This window comes from Apostichopus japonicus, chromosome 1, assembly GCF_037975245.1.
Source record: "Apostichopus japonicus isolate 1M-3 chromosome 1, ASM3797524v1, whole genome shotgun sequence".
In the NCBI taxonomy this organism is placed as follows: domain Eukaryota; kingdom Metazoa; phylum Echinodermata; class Holothuroidea; order Aspidochirotida; family Stichopodidae; genus Apostichopus; species Apostichopus japonicus.
Genome location: NC_092561.1, coordinates 21,561,679 through 21,587,071, shown reverse-complemented (window position 1 = coordinate 21,587,071; position 25,393 = coordinate 21,561,679). Strand labels below are relative to the sequence as shown.

The 25,393-nt window shown below is 36.7% G+C and overlaps 2 protein-coding genes across 3 annotated transcripts in view; both read left to right on the top strand.

The window, feature by feature from the left end:
* The window catches only part of LOC139971680 (protein CIP2A-like), an 86,087-nt gene extending 60,962 nt beyond the window's left edge, over window positions 1-25,125 (top strand). The window contains exons 15-21 of one of the 2 annotated variants that reach the window (XR_011794446.1): window positions 19,155-19,273; window positions 20,005-20,215; window positions 21,283-21,345; window positions 21,955-22,065; window positions 23,639-23,835; window positions 24,005-24,201; window positions 24,494-25,125. The gene's annotated coding sequence lies outside the window, so the exon portion shown is untranslated. The remainder of the gene's footprint in view (window positions 1-19,154; window positions 19,274-20,004; window positions 20,216-21,282; window positions 21,346-21,954; window positions 22,066-23,638; window positions 23,836-24,004; window positions 24,202-24,493) is intronic. The other variant, XR_011794445.1, reaches the window with a different exon arrangement.
* LOC139971709 (caspase-6-like) lies at window positions 294-15,021 on the top strand. Its single transcript, XM_071978423.1, has 6 exons — window positions 294-591; window positions 4,741-4,891; window positions 5,375-5,589; window positions 7,328-7,548; window positions 13,637-13,772; window positions 14,084-15,021. Exons 2-6 carry the CDS (start codon window positions 4,806-4,808, stop codon window positions 14,332-14,334), a joined length of 909 nt encoding a protein of 302 aa, XP_071834524.1. The 5' UTR covers window positions 294-591; window positions 4,741-4,805; the 3' UTR covers window positions 14,335-15,021.
* Window positions 25,126-25,393: the final 268 nt, after the last annotated feature.

The window sequence follows — 25,393 nt, the reverse complement described above, 5'->3', positions numbered from 1 at the left end:
AATATTAATAATTTATGTTATTCTACAACAAGAGCTGTAATGCCACGGAAGCAGGATTGAGATTCCCTTTGTTAATATATGAGTGGTTTCTGTTTCTATACAACACTACCGATAAATATACAGATACATTGCATCAATATACAATCTTGCACGATATATAAATTTGCTAATTCTCATATTGAAATATAAGTTAATTACCAAAAACCAATCACCTAGCTACACGTTGGTGACGTCGGGGGTTCTTGATACAATTTATAGTTATAACCCACAGCTCAATAATCGTAGGTGTGTAATGAATGAGCGATCACAGAGGCGGGTGAAAGATTCTTAAAGGCATCCGTATGACAACAATGATCATGGTTTAATTAGTACATTTAATAATAAGAAAAAGTCGTGCTAATAATTCTATGAACGGAACTACCATGAACCATTCATCTAGCTACATGCTAATGACGTTGCATGTAAAAAAAATAAGACTCTACTCCAAATCTATATCAGTTGAAATCTTTAAAAGGGAAGTGTTTCGTAGTTTTCCTCTCATTCTTCAAGAAATCAACTTGACGAAACAACCACGTCCAGCCCTTTCTTGAGGTGAGTAAAAATTTGGATATCATTTATATTTTACAGGAAAGCGTTGACTGACATTCAAATCTCTGGTAATGGTTCATTAATGGCGCAAGATACTTTAATTATGGTAACCAGGGACGTAGATAAGGCCTGGTGATTGGAGGGGGGGGGGGGGTTGTAGTGGCTGAAAATCCAACTGGATGGGTTTTGAAGCCAGCAAATTCCGCCTTGTACCCCACCCCCTCCCCACCCCGCGCTACTCGTCAGCGATACTGTCAATGTCAGTCAGACACCCCTTTCGCGACTGCACTTTTGTTCCGAACTTTGTTCGATACATTTGAACCCACTGGCACTCACTTCACAAACTTATTAGCCCCCCTACCCCCCCCCCCCAACCAAATATATAAAAAGAATTGTGAAAATTCGGGCAATATGCTGTTAACTTTTCGGGCATCTACTGAAAGAAAGATAATTTGCAATTTCTTGAGGTGAGTAAAAATTTGGATATCATTTATATTTTACAGGAAAGCGTTGACTGACATTCAAATCTCTGGTAATGGTTCATTAATGGCGCAAGATACTTTAATTATGGTAACCAGGGACGTAGATAAGGCCTGGTGATTGGAGGGGGGGGGTTGTAGTGGCTGAAAATCCAACTGGATGGGTTTTGAAGCCAGCAAATTCCGCCTTGTACCCCACCCCCTCCCCACCCCGCGCTACTCGTCAGCGATACTGTCAATGTCAGTCAGACACCCCTTTCGCGACTGCACTTTTGTTCCGAACTTTGTTCGATACATTTGAACCCACTGGCACTCACTTCACAAACTTATTAGCCCCCCTACCCCCCCCCCCAACCAAATATATAAAAAGAATTGTGAAAATTCGGGCAATATGCTGATAACTTTTCGGGCATCTACTGAAAGAAAGATAATTTGCAATCTGTTTTTCAATGGTTAAACTTATATTATTATTACCATTAATATTGTAACGACTTCCCCAATAGTTATTACCAATATGGAAGGGTAATAACACGGAAATGATTGTATGTTATTGTCATGCGATGTAAAAACCGATGCATGCCCATACGATATGCCATTACCATGTGCAACGCGAAAAATTTGGGTTTTTTCGGGAAAGTCGTTAAAGCCCCCACCCCTCCCCCCCCCCCGAAATCAAATTGGTCTCCTACGCCTATTACGGTAGTTCTATTAGGCATTGTTTTTGGAGTATTCAAATTTATACGAAGTTTTGTATGGAGGAGTATAAGAATCGCGAGATACAATTTCTCTAAGTGGTAAGGAAAACGTGGTAAATATGACTGATTAAAGGTCAACTTTGACCGAAATTTTTCAATTTTTAGGTCATTCACAATCACAGGAATATATGAATAGACCTAGGTATATAATAGTGCGACAGTCGGAAATTCCGACTGTCGCACTCCAATTTCCAACTATCGTCAGTTTTACCAAGTTGGCGGGTGAGACACCCCCCACACCCCCCTATAGCGACGTCCCTGATGGTAACACGTGAGCACGAAAATAAATGGCATTTTCGCGTACTTGTCTCTAACAGTGTGTGTTAACAACTTATTGAAGGATTGCCAACGGGATAGAAAGGCTAACAGGATTGCTTGATTTAAAAGGACTTTATTTTGGCTGAAACCAGTTGTATAGGAATTATTTGCTCTTTTGTAGTAATTTCGGTTACACGTAAACGGAGTAGGGAACCATGTGTGACAACCTCAATGCTTTAGTTGACGTATATTATTTTGGTTTAAGGATTTATTGATAAATGCATGATTCCATGTTATTTCGTTTCATTTAATTTGTTCGAATACAAATTGTTACCGACATATAAGTGTCTAACCCCTTTTAATCAGGGCCTCTTAAAAATACTAACTGGAGAATCATTGCATTTTTTGGGGGGAAAAAAGACAAAGATAAATGTTTCTTTTTATTGAAATAAATCATGATAAAAGTTGCAAAAGGCTATAATAACAGCTAAGTTTTGTTCTTGAATACTCAAAATACAGAGCTGCCTTTGTAGTATCTTTAAACCTGAATACAAAGCTGTATTGCGGTTTGATGCATGACTTCATTGTAACAGGGTATATGAGCCAATGTTATCCTTGTAAGATATCATGAAAGTTTTGTTTATATGAGTTTTGCAGATATTATTGATCCTTGATGAATTTTGACATTTACAAAAAATTATATATTTATACTCAAAATGTGACTTTCTAATGTAAGTGGGAAACTTGTCAATGATACACATCCTTAGCTATGGTGATCATAACCTTTCCATATTTGAGCTAGTTGACGTCAACTGAATTTTAGAAATGAATTTTCCCGAATTGCGCAGCTACATATCCTGCAAACCCTTGACTATTTCCCGAAATTGACTGATTTCAACGATTTTTCAGGCCTGTAGGGTGTATACGAACCGTCCCTTGGTAGTCTCGATATTGTCGTATTCAAAGAAGAAACCCTGTCACGAACTTATTTTATGCAATAGATCGTTGTACTTATTACAATTATTATTTTGCAAAAACAAAGAACCAACAGTATGTGCACTTCGTAGCTTTCGTTCATGCAATAATAAAACGAAAGCGTAACGAGAATTGATCCTCTGCTAAATATGCTTAAATGTTGTGGATATCACGTTTGAGTTGTGCTGACGAAAATTTCCCCGATAAAATTATAGAACTTGTTTACAATCGACGTACCACAGAGAAACGGTAAGTGCAGATATTGGAATCGACTCCAACAGTATACGTCATTTCTACACAGTCGTATTCCACACACAAACTGTGGAAAAGTTCAATTTGCAAATCTGCCAAGTATTGCTTTTACAGAGACTGACTTCAAACTAGAAGTTGAATAACAAGTAAATATTTGACTTGATCAAGCCTCATACAGGTGGAATTGTTTCCCAAACAGACGGGAAAATTAAAATGGCCGACATTTTGCAACTCACACCAAATGCATACTGAACAATAAAAAGTTGAAAACAAAATTTTATGATCCTTGCATATGATCTGCGGCAGACACGTTTTGGGCCTTCACATCAAGATGTTTTCCCTGAACAACTTTGCTTCACCACCTTTCAAAGCGATATATTCACAGCATTTCAGCAGTTGGACAAACGCTCTAAGATGAGTAGCATTTTTTATACGTTTTTAGAAAATGACCTCTCGTGACCACAAATGACCTTCAGATTGATAACATATTACCATATGTATGGAAACTTAACTACAAAAAAACCACTCACGAAATGTCAGCTTAATCGAATGAAAATGACTACATGGCAGTCATTCAAGCACGAGGGCAAAAAGGGACAAATTATCGGCAGTATCGGACGATCGCTTTAGCTTAGTTGAAGTCTTTTAGCTGAGCTATAAAAAAGAGGAGAATTCGCACATATACATTTTAAACAGATTTCACTCTGAAATGGAAAAATTAAATGCTTCCGACTATATCGTTATTTTCTTTATATGTAGGCAGCATTTTGATTCTTAGTTCGTTCCCAATGCAGAGGCATCCCGTCGTGGGGAAATCGTGTGAAAAAAGCCACCTCAAGCGAACCTTATGGATGTTTTTTAAGTCAATTATTTTTTTCTTTGCCTTTTGTTTTGTTTTAAGTGTTTAATGTAACTGATCAATATTTGCATACATTGTGAAACGTCAAAGAAAAATTTATCACAGCTGTTATTATTATGATATTAGAATTAACTGATATTTGTATGTTTTAAAATATATATTTCAATCCTTGGTTTGAACTGACTTTGTTGATATGAATTGACGCAGCGATCACAACAAATCAAACAATGTGTTGTTTTTTTTTTACTAAAAAAGTATTATACAGGCAGTAAGCGTGACTTTGATATAATTTGTGGAAACATTTTGATGAAATAAAAAAGACTCAGAAGTTTGGAAAACGTTCTTCTTATTTTAAGTATGATGATAAGAATTTACATTTTCCAATACAATATTTCAATTCAGAAATAAAATTTCAATCGAACGTTTTTTTTCCCCCTCGAGACAAGCAGAAAAGCTTATATATTTCATATCTATTGGATTTGGTTCTCTTCGCCGACCTATCCTTACAAAAACAATATGAACGGGGCTCTGAATGACAGTCAATGACACGATACCTTTGTCTATTCCTATGCAGAAGTCCCTCATCAGACATCCAGTTATTTACAACCTACAAGAAGTTTTCATTAACCTGCAAACATAATGGAAATAGATCGTCCACATCTCAACTTTAAATTCAATACCAAACGGAAACAAAAGAAACCAGTGGAACAGAGACCTGATGACAGGTGAGAACGGCAAAATGAGTAACGTAATTGTCTTAAAATATCGATAATTATACATCAAATAATACCCAGATACAATTTACTATCTATCCTGATAACAATAAGATAGTCTCACATTCCGAAACCAATATATTATGCAATTTGATTGTATAACTCATTACCATTTCAAACATGTGGATATTTATTTTAAATTTTCTGTTCAAAATATCTCATTAGAGATTTGGTATTTGGATTTACAAATTATATCGAGTTGGCGAGGATCATGATTGACTCTAGGCCAAGACATGCCATGCATTATTTGATAGAGATGGCAGGGGCCTACAGTGGAATAACGTCCTTCCTTACTGGTTTCGAACTTCTAGACATACAATGAGTGGAGGCTGTCTTGATTTTATATAGATATTTATTTATGTATATGTCCACATGGAGGCTGCTTTAAGTTTCCTACCACATTAACATAATCTTACTTATTTTATATTTAATTAGTCAAGAGATAAATGTGGACGAACGCTATGAGGTACGCTGTGGTAAACCGCCTGTCGCATTCGTTTTCAACAACAACAAGTTTAAAACACTGACAGAAAGGACCGGTTCAGATAAAGATGTTAATAACCTACAGCTCATTCTGGAAGAGCTTGGTTTCAATGTCAATATATTTCAGGATTGTACTGGCAGTGAGATGAAGTGTAAATTACTTAATGGTAAAACCTTTTCCTGTTAGACTTGTAGGTGACACTGTTTACAATGTAAAAACTGTTGGTGTTAAATATTGATTTCGTGGTTGTTATCATTTTGATAGTAAGGACAGTATCGGCATTGTATGGTGAATGATGAATTAATTCTCCCTCTTGTATCTCCTCACGCTCTCCATATATAAACAATAAACGAGATGAACAGCATTTCATTTAATCCATTAAGGGCTTTCGGCTGATAGTAATATGCATAGTAAAACGTATAGAAATATTCCATATCTTTGTGCCAATGCAGTAATCGAGCGGTACAAAGTAACTTGAGCAGAGAAAATCAATAGCCTGATAACTGTAGTATCATTGGGAAGCATTGTGCTCATTGACTGTTAAAGTAGGGACTGTCACTTTTAGTTGGGAAGCACTTTGCTCATTGACTGTAACTGTAGGAACTGTTACTTGTAGTTGGGAAGCACTTTGCTCAATGACTGTTAAAGTAGGGACTGTCACTTGCAGTTGGGAAGCACATTACTCATCGACTGTTAAAGAAGGGAATGTCACTTCTGGTTAGGAAGCACTTTGCTCATTGACTGTAACAGTAGGAACTGTCACTTGTAGTTTGGAAGCACTTTGCGCAACGACTGTTAAAGTATGGAATGTCACTTCTAGTTTGGAAGCACTTTACTCATTGACTGTAACAGTAGGAACTGTCACTTGTAGTTGGGAAGCACATTACTCATCGACTGTTAAAGTAGGGACTGTCACTTCTGGTTAGGAAGCACTTTGCTCATTGACTGTAACAGTAGGAACTGTCACTTGTAGTTTGGAAGCACTTTGCGCAACGACTGTTAAAGTAGGGACTGTCACTTGTAGTTTGGAAGCACTTTGCTCATTGACTGTAACAGTAGGAACTGTCACTTGTAGTTGGGAAGCACATTACTCATCGACTGTTAAAGTAGGGACTGTCACTTCTGGTTAGGAAGCACTTTGCTCATTGACTGTAACAGTAGGAACTGTCACTTGTAGTTTGGAAGCACTTTGCGCAACGACTGTTAAAGTAGGGACTGTCACTTGTAGTTTGGAAGCACTTTGCTCATTGACTGTAACAGTAGGAACTGTCACTTGTAGTTGGGAAGCACATTACTCATCGACTGTTAAAGTAGGGACTGTCACTTCTGGTTAGGAAGCACTTTGCTCATTGACTGTAACAGTAGGAACTGTCACTTGTAGTTTGGAAGCACTTTGCGCAACGACTGTTAAAGTAGGGACTGTCACTTCTAGTTTGGAAGCACTTTGCTCATTGACTGTAACAGTAGGAACTGTCACTTGTAGTTGGGAAGCACATTACTCATCGACTGTTAAAGTAGGGACTGTCACTTCTGGTTAGGAAGCACTTTGCTCATTGACTGTAACAGTAGGAACTGTCACTTGTAGTTTGGAAGCACTTTGCGCAACGACTGTGAAAGTAGGGACTGTCACTTGTAGTTGGGAAGCACTTTGCTCATAGGCTGTTAAAGTAGGTACTGTTACTTGTAGTTGTGAATTAGCTATTGCTCCGATCGAACCAAATAGTAAACGTAAGACAATTCTGTGCTTACCAAACTTCTTTCCAACAAATCCCTGAATCTACACCGGTTATTCACATTTATCTCTCCCTCCCCTATTTTCAATATTATGTATAGTTTACTATTAACGATAACGGATTGCACACTAAAAAAACATGAACATACAAATATTTTTAACGTGTTTCTAGCTTCCAAAAAGGAGTATGCAGGAACCAACTACTTCTTTTGTGCGTTGTGTAGCCATGGGGATGATGGTGTAATTTTTGGAACAGACGGAGATGCTCAGGCGTATGAAAAGGACCCAGATCAGGACCATGAATCGTGGTTGAAGCTTAGTGACATATTTGACATGTTCAGTGGAGCAAACTGTAAATCCCTTGTTGGCAAACCAAAGATGTTTGTTATCCAAGTAAGTATATATTTATTTATCTATATAGCAATTTTACCACTGTGCTGTTCTTTTTACAGCCCCAAATTACAGTATTTAGTTTATTATGTAAGAACATCATCAGTATTAGCGCTGAATTAAACTCACAAAAATAAAGAAACTTGGGAATATAAATGCCCCATGGTTGGATGATTCTTTGTGAGGAATTGTTTCAAAGACGTGCCAGAAAGCATTTCCAACTAATTCTTTACTTTTGTGCCCCTGAAAAGTTATCAATGCAAATTCTTCGTTGTGATAATTACTTTACTTGGAATGAACTCGATGGCATTGGCGGCCGAGTCCATGTGATTTAGTTTCGGTTAAGTTTTGTCCAATGATTTGGAAGCCAACAGAAGTTCATTTGAATCCCTATCCAAGTGATGACCGTAAATACTCACCGGCATGAATCAGTCTTTGACTTTGTAATGGTCGTTCGGAGAAATAACGCGGCTACATGTAGTCGCACACATGCTCCGGGGATTGACACGGATTAGAAACTGATTGCTTAGCAATCTCGCTGACTAATTTCTGCATCGTTATATGACAAACCTCTATCCTAAAGCATTTCGTATATCAAGAATTCTTTTTCAAATTTGTTGATAATTAATTCCTTGTCAGAAGCAAAAGGGAAACATGCCATGTCGATGGCTTGTATGTGTGACGCCTTGGTTTGAAAACACGATAACTCAAAACCGTAAGATGGATGAACTTCCTATTTGTATGTGGATGCGCCATATTAAGTAGACGAAACTCATTGCTCTCTATGGAGGTACAAATGCATTTGAGGTCATCAGAGGTCAAGACTGAAAATGTAAAATGATTAGTGAAGTTTGGATTTACTTTATACTTAAAAGTTGATGCATGCTATTAAGTGTAATGAACTTATTTGTTTGTTAGTGTAAAGGTAATTTGAGGTCAACAGAGATGAAAGTCTGAAATCCTTATAAGCTCTCTATGTTTAAAAGGACAGCTTGCATTTGCATCATACTTAGTACGTGGATGCATCTTATTAAGTTCAAGAATCAGCTTGTTTCCTGCAGAATTCATAGGTTATTAAGGTGAACAGACTGAGGTAAAATTCTGCAAACCTCATAAGCTCTCAAACTTGAAATGGAAACTTGAAATTACGTGAATCCATCTTAATTTAGTACAATTTAGTAACCCTTTGCTTCTGCAGAGGTAAAGGGTTATTTGATGTAGTCAGTTGTCAGAAGTCTATCAAACTGATAGTTAAATACCTTACCAAACTACACAATTTGTGAAAACAAATAAACAAAAACTTTACTAAAATTTCACTACAGCAGGCTCCAAGTAGACCTAGGTGAACAAGTAGGCTCCAAATTATCAATGACAAAGGATGAAAGTAGAATTTTTGCAGGCATTCGGGAGAAACTTATATTTGTTTAAAAAAAAAGGTGCCAAGTAAAAAGTAGGATGAACTAAGAAATTCAAGCAAAAGTAGACGGTGGGTTTAAAAAGTTGTAGAAAGAAGGATAGGTCACTTGAAAGCCTGCTTCATGACAAAATGCCAACAACACTGCCATCTCTAGACTGTCTCCAATCTCTCTAAGGTCTGATGAAAGAAAAAATTAAAGACATCAGTATAAGCTTACTGCTCCAAACGAAACTCTTCAAAAGACACTTCTTTCTAAAAATTTATTACGCAAGATGCAATGAAATTACAAAGTTAAGGCAATGCAGTTCTGTCACAACCTGTTTGTATTTGAGGGTTGCCAAGAATTTCCAATTCAAGATTTTCACAACTTATTTTGAACATGCAATCATTTTGGAATCACGAGTGTGTATAGGCAACATCACAGTGTATAAACACAACGTGACAAACTGCATCCATACAAGTGACTTGTAGAGCAGGAATAGTAAAAGGGTCCTTGTCTACATTACAATTTGGCAATCAGCAAAGCTCTAAATCTAGAGCATCTTTAGAAGAATTGACGAGTTCTTTCATCGACACAATTCTCAAAATAATGACGAAGACATATAAAGTTGGGATTACTTAATTTCCAGCACATTCCAAACCCAATTGAGTACATAACTTTTTGTGACACACAGTTTTATTTGTGACTCACAATGCTTCCAACTTTAAAGAGATTAAAGTATATTGCCTAGAAATCGAACAAAACAAACCGCCTCATCCCAGTCATCTAACAACAATGATCAGTAACCCTCACATCACCGGATCACGACCCAGCTCAAAGAACCTAAACCGGAAAATAAATATATAACCATATAAAATCTGAAACAGCTTTACAAAATGACATATAACTACATATTAGGACTTCAAGTACTAGGCACAACTTGGTAAAGTCAGATATGCTTTTCAGGAGCACCAATACACAAGCTGTCCAAAGTATTACACAAAAAGTATGGTACAACATTTGCCTATTGAGAGCAATACACTACAGGGGTATTTCATACATGCTTAGGTTTACTACATAGTGCTCATAGACAGCCATTTAATTTGATGTACAACTGAAACTTTTAAAATGTCAGAGTTGATGAACCTTTAATCCCTTGATTAAGACAAAATTGAAACTGAAGTAATTTGATAGAAATATAATAACCAATATCGTCATACTTGAGTTGTACACACAGTCCCAAGGGAATTCCTATGATACACCCGAAACACCTAAAACCAATCAATCAGTTAACATCAACTACTAAAGCACATTGTAAATTAATCATGATGATCTTCACTCTGCCTCAACTAATATGGAGGACAATAAATTATCATAGCTGAAAACATCAACTCAATCATGTGACCAAGAATTATTCTCATAATGTCACAACTGAGAATTTACTAAAATATAAAATTGGCAGGTAAATAAAGTAATAAACAAATATCAATAAAAAAATATCAAATTAAAACAGTTTGAAATGCAACGTTCCTTTTATACTTGACACCAAACCTTCCCAAGTATAACACTGACTTAAATACCCACTACTAACTTACTGTTACCTAACAATATGTATGAATGTTCCAACACATGGCAGAACTCAATTCCTCTTTGAAAGAAGCTCATTAATATCCTCACTCTCTCTTACAATAATAGTCTTTACAGCATATGCCATTAAGTAAAATTTAACTAATAATCAATATGAAATAACTCACCAAGATAGACTGAATTAGACTCTTGGTTGAATATCCTCTCACAAAACGATCAATACCATTTCTTCTAGGATAAGTGGAGTAATGAAGCACATGCTTCTAAGAGTAAAAGTAGTTCAGTAGCCAACCCCTCAAAAAGTGAAAGGATACCAACTTCAAATTATTATAAAATCAAACTGGTATGTTGGCTAACTTATACTCATGAACATGTCATCTCAGTTTAACAACATACAACAGAAATAAAGACTCCATTGGGAATAACCTTTCCACAATCACTAAAACTATAAGCCCTATTTCTTTGTGGAAGAGTATGTGGTTAGGGGCTATGAAGCAGGGAACAAAGAGGACATGTGTAACATGATGGGTAGTAGCAGTGCTATCCTAATGAATATGCAAAGGGTATAAAGGAAGGGCAGAGAACTTCCTGTACCTGTGCAGATGACTCAAAGCTTGGGATGCCAAAAAGGGGAAAATTCCACTTAATCACACAAGCGCACACATACATTCAGTACACATGCGCCAGCATGACTGCGAAGGTTTCGATTATCATCAAAATAGGAAAATCAGCCCTGAGTGATTTTTTTTAACGCTTATAGAATGTATATTCAAACACATAATGGTGCTTTAAAGGGGTCAGGAGTTACTTATAATTGCATTCACACCCCGTGGATTCAGAATTGGTTTGATGGTGCCTGTCTTCCCCTTTCCTCTCGATTTCGTTTCTTTCACCGAACAACCCAATATGGCCTTTTGGAGGAAAACCCGGCACCTCAAATTTCTGGCCATGGTAATGCAGTCTTGCAAGTCATGGCAGCAATTAACTCATTTTTTGTCAGGTACACATGACTTCCCCTTGATTATTCAACTTTATATGGACAACTGGATTTCAATTTTATCAAAATATATCTGGCTTTATATGTCCATATCAAACTTTATATGCATATTTGGCTTACAATTATATCAAGATATATCTGGCTTGATATGTCCATATCAAACTTTATATGCATATTTGGCTTACAATTATATCAAGATATATCTGGCTTGATATGGCCATATCAAACTTTATATGGATATCTGGCTTACAATTATATCAAGATATATCTGGCTTTATTAGCCATATCAACCTTTATATGGGTATGTGGCTTACAATTATATCAAGATATATCTGGCTTTATATGGCCATATCAAACTTTATATGGATATCTGGCTTACAATTATATCAAGATATATCTGGATTTTTATGGCCATATAAAGTCTTCATCTATCCAGATATAGCCAGATATCAAACCAGTTATGGAATTTGAGTAAGGGCTGAGACAGGCAACATTAATTCTTAATTGTCAAGATAAAATGAGGAGAAACAATATGACAGATCTAAAACGTTCCTTCAAAATGACTCTCAGATCATTGTTTTAACTTTGAGCACCATTTGGTGATGAATGGCGTGTCTTTGTCACTGGATTGGACTTTAGCTCGTTTAAGTGTTTCACTTCCAATATGAACCTGCTATCATCAGGGGTTACCTTTGCAATGGTCAATTTATCTGAAACTCTCTTCTGATGTCCTTGTACTTGACTTCAGGACACATTTTTCCTCGGTTGAATTAAATTGAATTTGAATTTATTGTCCACAATCGGAAATTCGGCTAACACAGGTCGTAAACGAAAAAAGAAAAGAAGAAAGAAAAGCAATAGTATAAGTATCAATAGACTGTGATACACATACAGTAATACAACAGATATACAGCAAGTCTTACCAATAAGAATCTTATCTTCGCACTTAGGCACTTAGGCACTAATGAGTATCTGTAGCGGCCCCTAAGTGTACGTGGTGGGCATAAAAGCAACCCAGAGCGGTTGCAATTATAGTGCTGAAACAAAGGGTGTGTTGGTTCTTGCATGGTATGTTTCAATTTATTGCAGACCCTCTCATGGTACAAGTACTCTAACGATGGTAATTGAGCACCGATTACACGCTGAGCAACTTTCCTAGGTTGCTCAAGCATCTTCACATCAATTTTTTGTACCATTGGCAAAGTTACAAATTATGTTGTACATCAAAACACTTTGAATGAGGGATTTATAGAACAAGGTCATGATTGTTTTATCCACTCTGAGGTTCTTCAGTTTTCTCAAGAAATACAGCCTCTGATTTGCTTTCTTATGGACAATTGTGGTATTACTAGACCAGTCAATTTTGTTACTCAGCAGATAACTCAATACAAATAATGAATATGGATGTGGAAATTGCATAAACGGTGTCATTTTCACTGAGCTTTCAGTGCAATGAGCTGGAAAGGTTGCACTTTAAATTTGGAAAACAAGTACTGAGACTTAAACCTACTGCAGTTAATATTGCTATTCCCTTCCGGTAGAACCGCAATGATGGTACCTATTGTAAAAGGTGATTTAAGCACTCTGTTCAGTATTGACAACAGAGGGGTTGTCAATGTAAGAGGTCCCATGACAATGAAGTGCTACAATGATTTCGCACCCCTAAAGGTAATTAATATGAACTTACTAGACTACAGATAAAACCAGGAAGGTGCCACTGCTCTCTCCACCTATCTCTCTCTCTCGCTCTCTTCTGCCTCTATCAAACCAACGTCTTCCCTTTAGGAATTGTTTTCTTAAATGCTGGTTTCTCATTCTCAGTGAAGGAATTTGTTTTGGAAGAAACCAAACCCAAATTCCAAAAGGATAATTATTTTGCTCATTCTTTGCAATCTATATACACATTTTGCTGTAGTTGTAGCTCATGGGAGAAAATTGTTACTCACTAGAAATGAAAAAAATAAAGAACACTAAATGACGACAACAAAAAGTATGAAAGTAGCGATGCTCTCAGTAATGTTTTTAATGGAATATAAACATGTTTTTATTTTTCTAATTGGCTGGCCAAGACATTTGTAAGCATCTTTAATCATTGATCACTGTATTTTAGGCATGCCGAGGGGGGACGTTACAAGAGCCAGAGCTCCAAATGGATATCTCAAGATACGCCACCGTTGCAGACGTTGGAGTCAAGCCGACCATTCCATCGGAAGCTGACTTTGTAATAGCTTACGCTACATCAGAGGGCAAGTATAAATTCATTTCTTCCAACACTGTATCCATGGTAAACGTATACAGTTCTAGCCTGCGCGATTGAAGTGATACGTTTGGGAATGAGAGAATGTGCCAGAAATACAATACAATGTTTGAAGCTCGAGTATTGTTAGTAAATACTGCCATCTCGCACTAGAATATGTCAATGGCAATAATTTGTGACTTCAAACACTCTGTTTTTGTTTTTCTTTCAATGTTTTGTTCACTGAATCAATGAAAAGACTCTGCTTAATAGATCAGTCAATAACAGAATACTACAAAACACTTATAATTTAATATACAGGAAACTGTGCGGTCCGCACTCCACTTGATGGAACCTGGTTTATTCAAGACTTTAAGAAGGTATTCCAGGAATATGGAACACAGAAAGAATATCAGCATTTGCTGACTGTAGTGAACAAGTTGGTCTCTAAGAGAGAAGTACCAGAAGACATTGTAAGAAGGTTGGGCTTAAAAGGCTCGAAGCAAATGCCGTGTTTTCTCTCGAAATTTACCAAACAGCTATATCTTACATCTAACTTAAAGGGGTTTTAGCCAGCAGTACCGTGCTACGTAATTGGTTTAAATGATTACACTTTTGTTTCAGACATTACTTTTGTCAGTCTTCTATATGTCTTTGGTATGGAATCCACTTGTCTCCCTTTTTGCTTTGATGACTTCCTATACTAACAGTTACCATCATCGTAATTTAGTATGACATTCATTGAAATGATCAATTTAGTTCACAATTTGTAGAATTCCAATGAAATTTTAAAATGAAATGTTGCTGATGATAACGATGACGATGACAAAGAGGGGGAGGACGATCATACCCAAGGCCATCAAGAGCCGTGTCTGACTGGAAATAGTTAAAATTATATTACAAGGCCTCTTTGGTTTGTATACATCGAGGTCTCTCATATCCATACCGCCTCGCTCACTGTTCACATGCTTTGCTTGATAAAAGATTTTTACTTTTGTAATTTTATTGTGTACTGTTGTAAATGGTTTTATATCTGTGAACGACAGATAATGTTTAGCAACATGATAGAAACAAATAGGCTAAGTGTTTCGCTGTCAGTTTATATTACTGTGTTCCAAAACATCGCCGGTTGTGTTATGCTTATCTTCTTTTTTTTTTGGGGGGGGGGGGAATACTATTAAGTAGATCTTTAATTCTGGTCATTAATGACCGATTATATCCAACCTATCTTCACAAAATGGTCAACACCGGGGTCAAATCTGACAGTGTGACAAGCACTTGTAGCTGAGGGTTCTAATCAGGTTAATAATCCCTGCAACTGTACCAAACATTTACTGTCGTCAGCTCGCAAATTGTAGTTTTAAGCCACCCCCTACGTCACCTCAAGTTTAGAATACTTCTTACATGTTAACTTTCTACGACCCCAGAACAGGTAACACTGGTTGTAAGATTCAATGCTGTCAAATATGTTCCCACATTCCCATCGTTACTTTCTCTAATCATAAGTTCCCCATTAATTTTCCTTCCCTATATTATGGGTCTTGCAAAGTTGTTAGTATATGGTATTGTACATTTTGTAACAGAGGTAAATAAGTAAAAGGCACGACTTTTCGCCTATGATCAATAATTGTAACAAATCGACACGTGACAATTTCTTGGAACATCCCGTGACTGAGCAATATAATCTCTCCCACCAATCCCTCCAAACTCTTACATATATTTTAATTGTGTCAAATTTCAAATCTACCACAAGCACGGAAAGAAGTACATTGGATTTTCCAAGTCAATTCACAAAGTGTTATGGCCTGAACAAAGTCTTATGACCAGTCTCCCTGTATCAGTTTTGCATGCAAGATTAATGTTGCTTCCAGTTTATCCTATTGCGCATTCCCCTATGTTGCTTTTTATTCTCATATTATATGTATTAAGTTACCACTCCGTAAATTTCTATATTCGTTTCATATGTGTGTACTTTTCACTTCAACTAAAGTAATGCTAAAGGAGGTCCCAGGGGACCAAAACTTCAATACAAATTGTACAAATCATTAATCCTGCTTTGTCTACTACGAGTCCTGTCTCATATTTGTTTGTTTTAATATTTTCAATTGGCATACACATGTATCAATATTTATTTACGTTGGTCACCAGCTTACCGGTGAAGCCCTCCAAGATAGACGACATCATGAGCCCGTCTTTTATAACCTAGCAAGGAAACGCTCGGACACTGTTCTCCTGTCGCAGTGTAAAAGTTTTAACATAGTTCCAAATGCCTTGGTCTCCGTAACACTTTAGGTAATGGCAATAAACGAATCAATCTTATTGCTAACAACATTTTTTCGAAAGCATCAAAACAGCTAAGAGATCAAAGGCTTTAGAGTTGCATACAGCAAACAATGTACTGTATCCCATAAAATCTCGGTTAGCGAAAATAAAACTCGCCGAAAAAACCACAGATATTGGCACCACTTCGTAATAACGTTGCTACTTTACATCAATCACGGTTTTATTTGCTCACTACCTGAAGTTCTTGATAACGTGTGGCATTACCAGTATTACCTCCTTAGAAACCAACGCCGTCTGGTTTATGTGTAAAAGAAATATATTGTTGCTAGGATCAATATTAATATGAGCGAACAAAGAAAATTATGTGAGTGGTGACGACACTTCAAGATCATTACCGAGTGTAATTTATTGTTTTAATATTGAATACTCCTCATTAGTGCTTTCAGCATTACGCACTTTACTTTACCTTTAAGATTTCTTCTTTGAAGTTATTGAAAGCGTGGTAAGTCATATAACAGCTAGGATGATATTTCCGAATGTGCATTAAAAAAGCTGCGTTTACAATTTTCTAGTTCTATCCACCAATCTATATCACTCTCACTACGTGTAAAGCACAATTGATCCCACAACAAATGTGTTTAAACACTCTTCCGACAAATATTAACATAGACTTCCACACGCCGAGACCCTTTTTATTCCAAATATTGTAAACCACTCTATATTGCGATAGCTAACATAAGGTTATACCTCGTCACTTCTCCATCTCCTACACTCCCCTCCCCCCCCCCCCGCCCTCCCGACCACTCTTCTCGTATCCTCTATGACTTTTCTCGTGAATGTTATCTCGTAAAACGAGAATATGTTAACACCTCTTCGCTATTAGGTTGAGGAAGCTTATTTAAGAGTTATGAAGTTAAAGTTTCAAAATATGCGAGACAGAGTACAACAGTATCTAAGATGTTATTATTATATTTCTCAAGCACTTTTAGAAAACTTTTGCCAAATCGTTAAATACCAAACCAAAATTTGCATCAAACTCAAGGCGTCTGGATTGGCTGGTAAAATGGCATTCATAGTTGGACCACGCAACATAAACTTCAGTGGTCTCTCTGCTTAATCTGCTAGATATTCCTCGCGGTAACCACTCATTCGTATAACGTTGCGTAATGATAATAATAAAGGTAATAGAGCATGAGCCCAGAGGGTTTGGTTAGCTGGGAAGGTAACCAATTGCCTTGTACATCACAATGTTCACAGTGCATTCCTGTATATGAAACCAGACGACTGAAGCAAACCTGCTGTGGTGGGTGTTGCTGGGAGGGCAATTTAAAATTCACCTAAAAGCTAAACTAGATCAGCTTTCATTGGTAACCCCATCAAAGTCAGTACAATGTGTCAGGTATGGCCCCAAGAGCAACACATGGCCATCGCCTGTGATTATTGGTGGTGGGGTAGCTTCGCCAGTCATCAATAATTGACCCCTCATGGATGGCCTAGGTCCGCTCCCGGTCTATAGGGTAAGGACCAGGCATGTGTGATAAGTTAGTGCCATGTGTACATTCGTCCCTGATGTTATTGTTCCAAGTTTCTGGGCGATGTCATTTGTGTTCTTGGTTTATGTAATGATTATTCATGTGGAATACAATAAACTGGATTAAAAGTGCTGCTCCGGTGTGATCAGTTCATGTTAGAATCGGATCAAGTAGATGAACCGCTGGATCGTCTTTATGTAGTTCTATATTTCTGACTTATATGACTTATTGTAGTTGTCATTCAATTTAATTTGGTATTAATTTGTATTAATTTGTATTTATTAATATATTGAACATTCGCATGAGACAAAATGTCCCAGTGATCGGCGAAAGACGTATACAATTAAAAAAAACAAGAAATGAAGTCTTAGTCATCGCAGCGAAGCGTACCTGAGATTGACAAATGACAATGCTGCTAAGACAAGGTTAACACCGCCAAGTTTATAGATTTAGATCACAAGTAGGAAAAAAGGAGTTTCTTTTTTTAATTTCGTAAATGCAACAGTGCACTGTGAAATGTTTCTTCATAGTGTAAGTTCGCGAAAACAAACTACAGACACACTTAATATTCTTTTCTAATTGTTCACATAGTTTCTATATCAGTCCATATTAAAAAATAAAATTAAAAAATATTATAAACTTGAACATATGAATTATACCTAACTTAAATTGTATCCACTAACTTCGTGACAATTTAGGTCATTTAACCGACTAACAAACGACGTATATGGCTTTTTCTAGTTTGCTTAGAATATTTACGAGGGCATTGTGGTCAAGTGGTTAAGGCAGTGGACTTGTGTTCTAAGGATTACAGGTTCGAGCCCTGGCCAGATCATTGCGTTGTGTCCTTGGGCAAGGCACTTTATCTTCATTGCCTCTCTTCACCCAGGTGTATAAATGGGGACTTGCAAGGTGACTTGTAAATATAGTTGCGTGCGCTGGTTTGTGGCTGCACCCTAAGGGAAGTCCCCCAGGGGACACATGGCTGTGGTGCACTGTGGGTGCCCCATGAGAGGTTTTTGAATTGTGCACACTTTGGTGTGTAGGTGTGACAAGTTACCAATGACCAGGGTTAAGTACAGCGCGGCGAGACTTTATTGTAAGTTGGGCTTTATAAGAACTTTTAATTATTAATTATTATTATTATACTACTACAGATAAATGGCAAAGAGAGTTCACCTAGCAGATAACTAAAGTACTACGTAGTTCGGAGAGTTTTCATATTAATCATAGATAACACAAAGAGTGCGAAACAATACTTCACCGAATCATATACTTAACTGGTTAACAGATTCAGAGAAAAAGACGTTTGAAACTTAAAACAAGCATGTAAGAATTTTAGAGAGAACGAACATAGCTGTGACGTCATAGGTTCCATTTGTCCAAACTTCCCAACTGATTTGAAGGGTCTTTATCACTGGGTTTCCAAAAGGCTCTTTCTAGCATGTGTTGTAGTGTAACAATATTTCAGACTATTAGGTAAATAGTCTGAAATACTGAACTTTCTGTAGTATTGTGTGACTTAATGGAAGAATAAGTCGCACATGTCATGAACTATTCTTTCCTCCGTTTCTCAGGACAAACGTCTGGTTCCGTTTCTCGTCCACGGTATCGGTTCTCAGTCTGAGGATGTCGTTCAAATCTCTCTTCATCTTTTTACTCTGGCGGCATCAAATCCTGAGTTCTGCTCTCAAGTGTAAGTTTACCAATCCTGTGTAGAAAATGATGTTTATATCATAATCAGTTGGTAATATATGTTGCATGAATATAGTATCCCTGTAGTCTGTTCATGGTAGCACAAAAATAGACATGTTTTGCAAAGGATGTACGGCGACAAACACTGTGAAACTTCTACCTGTGATAATCCAACTCAAGATGAAAAAACAACATAAGTCTTTGAAAAATTCTGCGTACCAAAAATTCCTGTGTCTACCTGTATTATGGGGGTTTCCACAACATTTTCCCCCCTGAGTAGGAGACATTTGGTAATGTATGGCAAAGAGTGACAACTTGCACATGGGTGTAAAAATCACAAATTTCATCCAAAGTCTGTTGGGTTTTCAGGTTTAATCAACACAGGTTTCCACCTATTGTTTTGGAACATGTACCACTGGGTTGGTTTTTTAACCATTAATCAGAGAAAATGAAATCGTTTCTCTCCCCAATTTAATATTATTTGTCGATTCATTTGAGAACGTGGTGGCCAATTGGCCTAAGGCGTCGGACTTGTGAATCAAGGATTGCTGGTTTGATTGGGCGCAGTATATAACTGCTGCCGACTGGAGGGATTGTCTCTGGGACAGGTTATCATTGACCAAGGTTAATATAACGTCAGTAAAGCGCTTTGAGACCTATCGCTGGTGTAAAGCGCTATATAAAAATTAAATATTATTATTAATATTATTATTCATTTCATTTTACTGGTAGCCTGGAGGAGCGGTTAGCTGCTGTGAATAGACACCGGATGAAGACTAGACCGGGAGAGGGCGACGGAAACAAGAGCATTGTCAATGAGAGAGGAACGACGGAAGGGAATCGAGGCCTCAAACTGGAAGAGAGGAACAGCTTCTCAGGCGAGAAAGGAGAGCTTGACTCCAAAGTTGATGATCTTATTAAAAAGATGAAAAATGGATTAGATGTGAGTTAAAATTAGTTGATGCTCTTTCAAAGGAATCTATTTTGACTATTAGAAACTTGTTCATATGCCAACATTTTACTTCACATTGGTGGATGGGGACGGGAGGGGGTGGGGAATGGTTGTATGCATATAATGTCGTAAAAGGCTTTTACAAGCGAAGAACAGCTGGATTAGATGTGAGTTAATATTATTTGATTCTCTTTCAAAGGAATCTCTTTTAACTGAAAGAAATTTTTTGCTAACATTTTATTGCAAATAATTGGGGCATGGGGTTGCGGCATGGTTGTATGCATATTATGTAGTATAAAGGTTTTAAAAAGCAAGAAACAGCTGGATTAGATGTGAGTTAAAATTATTTGATTCTCTTTCAAAGGAATCTCTTTTGACTATTAGAAACTTGATCTTATGCCAATATTTTATTTCACATTGCTGGATGGGGGTGGGGCATGGTTGTATGCATATAATGTAGTAAAAAGTTTTAAAAAGCAAGAAACAGCTGGATTAGATGTGAGTTAAATTATTTGATTCTCTTCAAGGGAATCTCTTTTGACTTAAAGAAACTTGTTCATATGCCAACATTTTATTTCACATTGGGGGATGGGGGTGGGGCATGGCTGTCTGCATATTATGTAGTAAAGGTTTTAAAAAAGCAAGAAAAAGCTGTTCACAAATGGACTACAAAAAGCCTGTGTAGATACATTTTATATCAAAGTTAGAGGGCCTGTGGTAACAGGTGCTTCTTCACATGCCAGTTGCAAGAAATGAACATTTGAATAGTTTTGTAATTTTTTTCCTGGATAAAACCAATCAAACCAATGTCATAAACTGTTTTGTTCCTCAGTATCTTTGAGATTTTCACCTTAGACTGATTAAAAGTAAACTAAACTAGTTAGGAATTTTTCTTTTCATATCTGGTTCTAACTGTCACAATTTTCATAGTGTAGTCCTGTCTGGTTAGTCCTTAGTAAGTTTTTTTTAAATCACAGATTTACTTTAGAGGTCACACTAAATCTACATGAGTTTACAATCTTTATCAGTATTTGCTTTTTAATTTAAATCTTTTCCAGCTTTCTGCCTTACCAGCGTCAGGGATCATGGATGTGTACGAACACAAGTTGGCTTCACTTCAGGTAAGTTTGTTGCTTTTGGCTCAATCCAGGTATGGTGCTTGTTCTTTGTTTGATTCATTAAGTTTAATAACTGCGTGGTGATTCAGCCTCCGTGTATGTATCATTATTGATCTATGGAATAGAGATTAATGTTATGAACAACTGCCCCAAATAACTGAGAAAGATTTAATCCCATTTGGAATTTATCACAGACTTGGGATGTTTCTTCACATGTAAGGCTGGGGACTTTTTAAAAACTAAATATGTGTTTCAATTTGTTTATGTTTTATACTATTTTTTTGTTGCAATGTTAATTTTGATAATTGATCCTTTTTTGGCGATTGCTGAATCTAAAACATTGTTGCTGGTTCCATAACCTAATGATGACATTGGTGTTAGGGTCAAATTTGCTTACATGAAAAGTAAAGCAAAGAGAAAGTAAATGGTTTAAGGATGACCTAAGTCTCATGATGACATTACTTCATTTCTATGATTTGTTGTGGTGTTTGCATATATTGGCTGTTCTATTCTTTGATCTGTTAGTGCACATTGCAGCATAGACATCTCAGCTTTGTAAATCATTTACTATATTATCATTATGTATTATTACTCGGTTGTTACTTTGAACAGACCAAACATAGCCACCTTGAGGACACCTTGGAAACAAAAGCGATGGCACTCTCGCAAGCTGATCACCTCATCAGTCAACATAGATGTCAGTGGGCTGAGGCAGATGCTGAGGTGAGCTGGTAACCACAGTCAGATGTCTAGAATTGATTTTATTTTATTTTATACAGCAAATTATCAATCTTCATCTACATACAAAAAATTGCACATATAGAGAAACATTAAAAAAAGATGAAAATATACTTACATGCATCAAAAAGAAAATAACATGCCTAGGATAACCCTTTAAGCTAAAAGCTTATTTCCAAAGGGGTCCTTATAACCTTAAAAATACATAAGATAAGAAATTTACTATTAAAACATCTAAAACATGCAAACAAACACTGTAAAAAATAAAAAGCAAGAAAGATATTTACAAGCTAGACATTCATATGATTTAAAAGGTAGGCTTTGGCATCTTTTTAAAGTTTTTTAATTGCATTGTAATAAAAAGACCCAGCACTCTGCGTTTTAATTTTGGGAAGTTGAAAATTAAAAGTACTACCGCTTGTGTTATGGCTATGAACACTCTTTACTCTAATGAAACTCTCCCTCATATAAACTGGAGAGGTACCATGGAAAACATTAAAAACATGATTCAGACGAAGCTGTTCAGCCCTAGTGTTGATGTTCAAAATACAGAGAGTAATTTACTAGATAGATCTTCTTGGAGAGGGGTGGGGGGGGGGTAGCAGAGATAGGGGAAAGAGTCTAGCAGACAAAGTTGTACCTCTGTCTTATGGTTAAGTGGAAAAATGTTTGACCCTGTTAGTTGATAACCCCATTTCAATATCATATCCTTAATTCAAGATATGGATGGTTGACTGTAGTGTAGTTTGCCTAGGTAAGCTAGGACTTTGTTACTCCAGGAAGTGAAACACAGTGGGTAGTCTATAGTGTCTTCATGGTAGACATTCTGCTTTTATATTATGATAATGTTCTTTTTGATGAATCCTTAAAAGTTGATACATTAAACATGTAAGCTTGGATATCAGTGTCCTCTAAAGTTAGAGTTTCATAAAATGCATCCTTTGGTGTAGAAAATATAATTGTTTTCTACTATGAAATGTTCATTTTGATGAATCTTTAAAAGTTGATACATTTAAAAAGGAAGCTTAGATATCAGTCTCCTGCGAAGTTAGAATTTCATCAAATGCATCCCTTTGTGTAGAAATATCACTATTTAAATAAATAATTTAAATGTAATCAAGAAATTAAACAAGGTAATTTCAACTCAACTGTTATGACAACATCACAGACTCTGCTGTTGCAAGGTATCACAAGATTTGAAGAAAATTATGTTTTCAATACAGAAATCTATTTAGGATGTACATTTGACCTGAAGCTGCAGAAAGTTTTATCCAGCTATCAAATTCATCCTTATTAAACAATAACTCTTTAAGTGCACATAAGTGGCACAAACAATTTTTTGAACCGGCAAAGGCGTGATTTCAGTAAATTATTTATTACAAATTTGCAATATGCTATTTTATTTCATTGTTTCTCCCTATTGGCTAAAACCTGCCATTTTATCTCAACTGACAATTTCGTCCTCTGTTCAAGACCAGGTGTTTTAATTTGTATTTCTTAACTTCGTTTCCATTTAATGTTTCTTGAATACATCTTGATCATTGGTGTCCGTTGATAGGCAAGGAAATTACGTTCCCTGCTTCACGAATCTGAGAAGAAGAAAGAGATATACCGAGAAGAATTACAAGAGGCGTCGGTCAGACAACATGAGCTCGGAGATCAATTAGAAGGGAAAGCATCTGAAATAAAAGAATTGCAGAAAGTGGTTGTACAATATGACAGGCTGGTAACTACACACTCAGAACTAACTCAACGGTAAGCTGTTGTTGTTATAAAATTATCATAAAATAAAGAATTATTTATGTGACCAATAACGACTCCAACTTATTTTGGTACAGAAATTCTTAACATCATGCATAGATCCATATGGTATGACCTGTATCTTTACCCCCCAAATAATATATAATTTCTTTTCTTCTGCCAGAGCAACCACTAACTTTGAGGAACAGATTCGCAGCTAGAAAAGAAAAGAAAGCCAACGAACAAGATTTAGAACTTCAAGCTGCGGTGGAGAAGACGAAACAGTTAGCAAAGGACAAAGATGGTCTTGAGAGGATAAACGAAAAACTGGAGAAGAAACAGGAGAAATCACAGGAAAATATTGAAGATTTGAAGCAGCAGGTATACCTCCTTCTCACCATCCACTCCCCCCTCCCCTCCCAGCTCTAGAGCAAGAACAGCTGTCTGCTAGTCTAGCAAATCCACTGACTTAATGAAAAGATGTATAAAAAACTTGAGACAATGTTACAAGTGAGTGTTCAAGTTTTGATATCACCAGCAGTAAATGACCACTGCAGAGGTAAGTGTTTGGAATAAAGCTTATGAAAACAGATTTTATCGGTCCTTACATGTTACCACAGTTTTGGTGTCAGATTTAGGGGAATTAATAACTCTGTTGTTTTACTATTTACAGCTCAAAGAAGTTCAGGGTAAATACAAACAGCTGGAGACTGCAGGGAAAGAGAAAGATGAAGTAATTAAACACCAGAAGAAAGAATTAAGTAAAGTCCAGGAGATGAGGAGGATGATTCATGATATGACTAAACATTAGAAAAAACCGGAACAGCCAAAAGGGACGAGGGTAGCAAACACAGACGAAGGAACTAAATAAAGTCCAGGAGATGATTAGAATGATTCATAATATGACCAAACATTAGAAAGAACCGGAACAGCCAAAAGGGACGAGGGTAGCAAACACAGACGAAGGAACTAAATAAAGTCCAGAAGATGAGGAGAATGATTAATAATATGACTAAACATTAGAAAGAACCGGAACAGCCAAAAGGGACGAGGGTAGCAAACACAGACGAAGGAACTACATAAAGTCCAGGAGATGAGGAGAATGATTAATAATATGACTAAACATTAGAAAGAACCGGAACAGCAAAAAGGGACGAGGGTAGCAAACACAGACGAAGGAACTAAATAAAGTCCAGGAGATGAGGAGAATGATTCATAATATGACTAAACATTAGAAAGAACCGGAACAGCCAAAAGGGATGAGGGTAGCAAACACAGACGAAGCAACTAAGTAAAGTCCAGGAGATGAGGAGAATGATTCATAATACGACTAAACATTAGAAAGAACCGGAATGGCCAGAAAGGATGAGGGTAGCAAACACAGACGAAGGAACTAAGTAAAGTCCAGGAGATGAGGAGAATGATTAATAATATGACTAAACATTAGAAAGAACCGGAATGGCCAGAAAGGATGAGGGTACCGAACACAGACGAAGGAACTAAGTAAAGTCCAGGAGATGAGGAGAATGATTAATAATATGACTAATCATTAGAAAGAACCGGAATGGCCAAA

Excerpts from the sequence above, each read along its gene's own strand:
- LOC139971709 (XM_071978423.1), top strand. The coding sequence starts at position 4,806 with ATGGAAATAGATCGTCCACATCTCAACTTTAAATTCAATACCAAACGG. Across the intron at positions 4,892-5,374 it reads GAACAGAGACCTGATGACAG|TCAAGAGATAAATGTGGACG; the intron begins GTGAGAACGGCA and ends ATATTTAATTAG. Across the intron at positions 13,773-14,083 it reads AGCTTACGCTACATCAGAGG|GAAACTGTGCGGTCCGCACT; the intron begins GCAAGTATAAAT and ends TTTAATATACAG.